Source organism: Eschscholzia californica, unplaced genomic scaffold (assembly GCF_041429995.1).
Source record: "Eschscholzia californica isolate CP2 unplaced genomic scaffold, dmEscCali1.0.p SCAF_6, whole genome shotgun sequence".
NCBI classification, from domain to species: Eukaryota; Viridiplantae; Streptophyta; class Magnoliopsida; order Ranunculales; family Papaveraceae; genus Eschscholzia; species Eschscholzia californica.
The window spans coordinates 28,234,124-28,241,587 of record NW_028238483.1 but is presented as its reverse complement, the minus strand read 5'-3'; the positions used below and the strand labels follow the sequence as shown (position 1 = coordinate 28,241,587).

Sequence of the window (7,464 nt, the reverse complement as noted above, 5' to 3'; positions counted from 1 at the left end):
CAATTTTACCCTTTCTAGTTCCCAACAAAGACAAAAAAGGTTGCACCTTTTACTAGGGGTGGTTGCAAACTAGGAGCCCACGAGCTAATTCAATAGAAGGGTATTACAGTATTTTTAAGTACTGCCGCCTTTAAAAGATTCCAAATGTCCCTACTTAATTTAACATTAAAATACGTGAGAAACTACCCCATTAATTCACTTAAGAAAATAATTAATGGTTTAATGCAATTCTTAACGATAACTAGACCACAAAAAAAAAAAAAGTCTTCCAACTTCTCTTCATCTTCCTTACGAAAGCAGGCCCTACAGAATATTCTCCTTTTTACCATTTTGCCCATTACCCTTAATTTTTTGAAATTAGGTTGGAACTCCCCTATCTTTGCACCTATAAACCAAGGGAAATGTTTTCTTTCGAAAAATTTCAAACTTCTGTATTACTGAACTTTTTTTTCAGAATTAACTTCCTTTGTTTTGTGTTTTACATGATATTTTATGTCATAGTTTTGGAAATACTTTAAAATTGTCTTAATTGAAAATCTCAAAGATATATGTATTTGCACGTGTTTTAAAGTTTGTGAGCGGGTTGTACACGTTAGTCTTATTTATGATTGTGTAACCGTTACTGATTCATAACTTTACCGACTCGTTCTATTTGTTCAGTGAATTCTCGAGTCTTCCGCCACTAACCGATTCACTGCACCGAGTTACTAAATTCACTATATCAGTGTTATATTTTGACAGTTTTACCATATCTGTGTCGTATCGTGTCGTTTCTTCCTTGGAATCATCGATTTATTTCAAAATCATTTTTTCTTAGAGATGAGGGTAGATTAGTCACTTTAAAAGTATATTAGAGCAATGAGCAAATAGAGAGTACTATTTTCTCTGTTCTCCATTTTCTCTCTCTATTATTTTCTCTTTTTCTTCCTTCTCTCTCTCTTCTGGGGGTTCTCCTCCTCTTTGTCCTTCTTTTATCTCTCTCTCCTCAGCCTTCCGTTTTTTCAGGTGACTCGTGTTTTTCTGTTTTTGTTTCTCAGCTCAAAGCCGAAACCCTAATCCAAAGAAACCAGATGGTTGTGTTTGGTTTGCAGAAATGGCGACTGAGAAAACCCTAATCGGAGGAGCCTGTGAAGAACACTTGGCGATGTTTCATCAGTAATAAACCCCTTCTCTCACTTTACCTTTATCTCTCTCTCTCTCTCTCTCTCTCTCTCTCTCTCTCTCTCTCTATATTCTGTATTTCTATTAGTTGCTTCATTTCACCATTTCCGGCTCTGCTTCTTCTTTTGATCATCATCGATGTTCTTATTTTGACTCATTTTGCTAAAAATGTTGTAAGTTGGATTTCCCCTTTTACTATTTTGGGGGTTTGATTATTACTTTTGGGGTTTATGATAGCTTCAACTCTGGTTTTTAATGGAGATTGGTTTAGTAGCTTAACACGTGTGTCTGGTATAAATTATTGTTTTTTGGGTTTGTTTTTTTGGCTTTTGAAGGTTTAATGCTTTTTATAAGTTAGGGTTTGTTGTTTGTCAAAAGTGGTAAAAGCTGTTGATGTTGTATTAAATGCCTAAAGCCAAAACCCCCATTTTAGTTCACTATCACTCTGCAATAACTTGCCTATTTCTGTTCTTTATTCTTACTGTTTTTGGCTTTACATTAAATTTCTTTGTAATTAGAAGGTATTACTAAAAAGAACAAATTTGGGTCATCTTTAAACATTTCAAGAATATATATTGCCACATTTGCAACTATTTTTTCCTTATAATTGGAATTATAATTTCAATATTTGTTATTTTTACTAATATTATTATTAACAATAGGATTATTATCATTATAATTGTTTTACTGTATATATATATTAGAATTTTTATTTTAAATATTTTCTATTCTGCCACAAGGACTAACATTGCCTATTCCAACCATCAATTCGATATACTTTTCCTGTGGATTTAGCTTGTGTAACAGTACCCTTGTTTCATTGTTTGTAGTCTATGCATTCTACTACTATTGCTCATGTGCCAAAATGTTGGTCGAAGAATGTGAATGTGAATGTCTTGACCAACATGTTCCTTTTTACTACCAATTGTCTTCTGCATTAGTCCCCGATTGTTGGTAGCCTGATTTTTCTCATGGTAGAGAAGTGAGTTCGGTAGAGATTTACTTGTATCTTGTATTCCCGTAACCTGCTAATATGAGGTTTATTTTTGTTCTTCAGGAGGATTCTTCGGCCATCAAGAGGATTTTGCTTCATCCTTGTTCTGTCATGTGTCATTTTTTTCCTGCCTACATGTTGGCCATGTGCAACAAGCAGTCATGTAGAGTCAGATGCAGATGGGAAGATAGAGTCATTGGAATATGATGCATGTGGGTCGTATGGAGATAATTATGGCAAGGAGGTTCAAGATCTTCTTGGGGGCAGTATTGGTTCAAAGTTTATAGGAGAAAGCTCAGCGACATGCTCTGGTATTAGAACTGTTTGTGGGAGCTCCGAGTTATTTTGCTTTCCTTCAACTTTGTCTGGTTTTTCAGATGAGGTTGATAAATGCAAAGCAATCCTAAGAGAGGTCTCCCAGAATTATGATGATAATACATTGCCTCAATCACCCGTCACATACTCCGTTGAGGAAAGTACCTCAAGTAGGTCTTCGGAACGTGGGAGGTTTGTGTTATCAGACGGGGTAGTAGTGTCATGTTCTCCGAATGATGGAGTAGAATTACATCATGAGTCGTCAACTGAAAGCAGCAATGAGATTCGGGATCTCTGTGCTTCTTGTGGAGGATCTTCACATAAGTATAACATGCCGTACGCCAAGTCAGATAAGAATTATGAGGAGAATAAATCAGATGTTCAAGATGGTTCTTCAGCTCCCCGTGTCGACATAAACCCTCCTTCCCTAGATTGGGGACAAAATTATTTATATTCTCCTTCTACAGCCTTCTTAACAGTGGCAAACAGAGGTACTGATAGCATTCTACATATTTATGAGCCTTTCAGTTCAGACCCACAATTCTATCCTTGTAATTTTAATGAGGTGGTTCTTGGACCTGATGAGGTCGCATCAATTTGTTTTACATTCTTACCCCGTCACTTAGGTTTGTCGTCAGCACATATCGTTTTGCAGACGAGCTCGGGCGGTTTTCTTGTTCATGCAAAGGGCTTGGCAGTTGAGTCTCTCTATAAGATTGAGTCACTGACAGGGGTCGATGCTCATTCTGATGTAGGGTGGAGTAAGAATTTGTCTTTGCACAATCCGTTCGATGATACCCTCCATGTCAAAGAGGTAGTTGCGTGGGTATCTGTACATTTAGAAAATACATCTCACTCCGCAGAAGTAGTTTGTAAATTGAATAAACCTCAAGGGTCTGAGCAATTTAGGCCTTCTGTGGAAACTAGTCAGTGGTTAGATATTAAGAGTAGCCTAGATGGGTTTCCCTTGATGGGTATAAGACCGCATCATGGCTGGAATATTGATCCTCAGAGTACTGGAAATTTCATGGAGATTGATTTCTTATCTGGTGTCCAGAGAAGAGTGTTTGGTATGTTCTGTTTGAAGCTCGAGAGTTCCTCCCAGGAGAGGATTGATACAGTTATCATTCCTCTTGATGCACAAGTACATAGTACAAGCTCTTACATTAGTCAAGGACCAATATCAGTTTCTCTTGAATCTCTTGTGCCATGTGATGGAGGTGGAAAAATATCTGTGGTTCTTTCTCTCCGGAACGGGGCTTCGTATCTGTCAAGTGTCGTCAAAATCAGTGAAGATACGGAAGACAAACAACTTTTTCAGATCAAATACATTGATGGGTTTCTGCTATTTCCTGGTACTATTACACCCGTTGCTGTGGTTACATACATTCCTGGGCTGCCTGGTGATTCAAAAGAATCAATACATGAAATTCCTGATGTAAGTTCTAACTGCAGATTACTTATCTCAACAAATGATTCGGTCAGTCCCCTGATAAAGATCCCTTGCCAAGATATAGTTAATACATGTGCAAGGCCTCAAGTGCCTTCTTCTATTGGATCAGAACTGCAACCTGACGAAAGCAAGTCTAGAAATGCAATAACTGGGTCTCTAAGTAATGTTGTTCAGTCATCACATGTTAAAGTAAGTTGATTCTTCAATTTCCTTTTAGTTATATTTCAGTTACTGTTCTTGACTGGCACATGATTCATGTAATCATTGTTTCATTATTAGACCTGTTCTATTCTGTATATAGTGTTACTTCGCTAGCTCAGTATCAGGTTGTTATTTATTCTTATTTCGAGCCATTTGGATAAGTACACCTTTTGATTCATGAACCTACAGAGAAGTTCTGTTTTGCTGAAAATTTGTTTTGTACAAATACAAATGTATCCGTGCTCAATGTCTACCTGATGATCGATCACCATGCTATTTAAGCCTGTCACTGGCTCTAGTGTTAATTTACAATTATTTATTTGTCTATAGTAGAAAAGCAATGTTGTAGCTCTTCATTCCTCAGGTCTTTCTGTGATTACTGGTTAAGATGTGAATGAATTTTAATGACCAATATTTTTCTTCAGATTCTTATTTCAAGCTAATGTCTGGAGAATCGGTTTTAAAAATAATCCATCTGAGTTGATGATAAACTGAAATAAGAACTTGCTAAAAGCTGGAATGTTGAGGCCAATAGTTGTTTAAGGTCCAGGATCCCAAATAGGCAGAGAGAGATAAAGTGGGAGCGTGACAGTCGAGGAATCGTTGAATGATATAATTACAACAGAAACTTAAAACCTAATGTGATGTTGATATTTAATAATAATAACAAATAATTTTGACACTTACATGATTCAGTAAGGTTCTCAAATATCTGAGCTAATTAAGAAAGTTTTGGTTAGGCTGCATATAAACTCATGGAGTAGTGAATAAGATGATATGATCTTAACAATGTTACACGAGTCTTCCAGCACTATATGTAATCAAAAAGAGATTTTGTTTTGGGTTTAGCTACATTTTATTAATAATATCTGCAACCATCTAAACTAGTACTGTTATGATCTTGAATGGCAGTACTTTTTATTTAGCCATTTCTGTTGAGTAGCTAAATTATATTTTCTCAATACCTATTTGTGTTAATTGTTATCTGCAGTTAAAGGAACTGGAGGTCGCAAAAGCAGATGAACTGGTGTTAAGAAAGTGGAGATCTCAAGGATCCTCTAGTGACATGTCCATTCTTGATGACGATGAGTTACAATTCCCTGTGGTTCAAATTGGAAACTACGGTTCTAAATGGATTGCGGTAAAAAATCCTAGTTCAGAACCAGTCACAATGCAGCTAATAATGAACTCAGGGGAAATCGTCGATGAATGCAGAGCAGCAGACAAGCTGCCCTTGTCAAGTAGTTTAGTCCAGAATGAGACTACTAGACCAACCAGGTATGGATTCTCAATAGCATCAAATGCAATAACAGAGGCATATGTTCATCCTAATGGAAGGGCCTTTCTAGGGCCAATTGTCTTTCACCCTTCGAAAAGATGTCGATGGCGAGGTTCAGCCGTGATACGAAATAATCTTTCTGGTGTAGAATCGTTACCTTTGCAGGGATCCGGTGGGTCATTTTCCTTGGTTTTGCTTGAGGGTTTTGAGGTGGTACAAAGCCTAGAATTTAATCTTTCTATGCGGAGTCCGTACAGTCTATCATCCCCAGAAATGTCGGATCAGATTTCAAATAAGAAAACTTCTTTATGTTCTCAACCGTTCTCGAAAGAGTTGGTTGCAAAGAACACAGGTGACTTGTCACTGGAAATTAGAAGAATTGAAGTTTCTGGGTCGGATTGCGGGTTGGATGGGTTTACCGTAAAAACTTGCAGCGTCTTTTCTCTTGAGCCTGGAGAGTCGAGAAAGCTTCTGATTTCGTACAGGCCGGAGTTTTCCGGTTCAGTGGTGCATAGAGATCTTGAGTTATCCCTTGCTAATGGAATTCATGTCATACCCATGAAGGCAACAATTCCAGCCTACATGCTTAGTCAGTGTGGGACTTCCACCATATGGATATGGGTGAAGCAATTTTTAATAGGGACCTTCATGTTCGTTTCTATATTACTTCTGGTTTTCGCAGTTGCCCAATTAATGATGATCATGAATTCCCTTAACTTGTTCAAGCCTGATAATGCCTCTATTAGCTGGGAAAGAGGAAGTAAGCAAATTGACGGAGGAACCCGAAGTTTCTCTATTTGTAATTACATAGGCAACATATTAGAGTCGGTCAGGGGAGATGAAACCTCAAAGCTTGGCTTTGCTGGTAGATATTCTGACGGGTCAAACGGGGTCCAAGAACAGAAAATAACAGCCCAACTCATGAAAAATGTGCATGATTATGATCAAGTTATTGGTATCTCGGCGCTCCGTGATGAAGTTCAATCTACATTTTCTCTGGATGCAAAACCTAAAACTTCTGGCTTGTTTGAAACGGAGCAGACTAGTAGCCTCACTGTCAGAACAGGGAAAGAAAAAGGAAGGAGGAGAAGGAAGAAAACTTCTGCTGCTGGATTAAGTGGACTTCTTGAAGTTTCAAGCAGTCAAAGTGGGAATTCTACACCATCTTCACCACTCTCGCCTGTGGCATCTTCAACACCAAAAAGGGTAGTTCATCCATCTGCTGAAAACGAGCATGCCCTTGACGTGGCCCATAAAAGCAGGATCAAGGAACCATTCTTGGAAACTGGTAATGGACCGAAAACATTTGAGCTCGATAAGCCCAAGGTATCGGTAAAGCACAATCGAAGCAATTCAATTTATGCTCAACCAGAACCTCTTGTTCCGAGAAAAGCAATTGGAAAGCCTGCTTTGTTATCTTCTGCTACATTTCCAGCTAGAGGTTGCCGGGTACCTGGTAGGGCTATTCCTTCGCCGAATCTGATATCTTCTTCTCCCATTACTCCCATTGCTCGAGCTCCAGGTTCTAATCTTTCTAAAGAGTCAAGAATGAAAGAGGAAGACAAGGGAAACCACCAAGATAAATTCACCTATGATATCTGGGGTAATCATTTCTCTGGGTTTCATCTAGTTGATAAGAACAATGGTGGTGTATCATCTTCTTCAATGTTATCAAATCCTTCATCAGGAGGTTCTCAGAGTTTCTTTGCTAGAGGACCTCAAATGCTCATGCAGAAGTCTCAAGCTAGATCTCTATCTCCTGATGACAATTTGCCAAATGCTGTATCGTCTCTCTAAGAAAAGTTAATAAAAATGAGTAACTAGTTAAGGTTTGGTAATCTTTCTAATTCGCTCTCATATATATACATATAACATGATTTTTTTTTTTTGAAAAGAAGATTCAATTAAACGAAAAAGGAACTATACAAAAACGGAAGAGAAAGAGAAAAGGGTTGTTTCAGTTATGCGACACTTCACATAACCCAAGCCTCCCAATTCCTAACTACATCCATAAAAGAAGAAAATTTAAAATTGTTGGCACCACTAATCCAATAGTGAATT

The 7,464-nt window shown here is 37.8% G+C and overlaps 1 protein-coding gene across 4 annotated transcripts; it reads left to right on the top strand.

Moving 5' to 3' along the window:
• Positions 1-658: 658 nt before the first annotated feature.
• LOC147533167 (uncharacterized) lies at positions 659-7,236 on the top strand. 4 transcript variants are annotated; one of them, XM_086651269.1, is made up of 4 exons: positions 848-1,155; positions 2,219-2,961; positions 3,226-4,112; positions 5,116-7,236. In XM_086651269.1, exons 1-4 carry the CDS (start codon positions 1,094-1,096, stop codon positions 7,198-7,200), a joined length of 3,777 nt encoding a protein of 1,258 aa, XP_086507395.1. In that variant the 5' UTR covers positions 848-1,093; the 3' UTR covers positions 7,201-7,236. The 4 variants fall into 4 exon arrangements, with proteins under 4 accessions (XP_086507393.1, XP_086507394.1, XP_086507395.1 ...); XM_086651270.1 differs by having other exon boundaries at positions 872-1,334; XM_086651267.1 differs by having other exon boundaries at positions 659-1,155; positions 2,219-4,112.
• The last annotated feature ends 228 nt before the right edge of the window (positions 7,237-7,464 follow it).

Bases quoted from the DNA above. Each gene is read 5' to 3' on its own strand.
- LOC147533167 (XM_086651267.1), top strand. From the start codon at position 1,094: ATGGCGACTGAGAAAACCCTAATCGGAGGAGCCTGTGAAGAACACTTG. The intron at 1,156-2,218 runs GTAATAAACCCC...TTTGTTCTTCAG, and splicing joins CACTTGGCGATGTTTCATCA to GAGGATTCTTCGGCCATCAA. The intron at 4,113-5,115 runs GTAAGTTGATTC...TGTTATCTGCAG, and splicing joins TTCAGTCATCACATGTTAAA to TTAAAGGAACTGGAGGTCGC.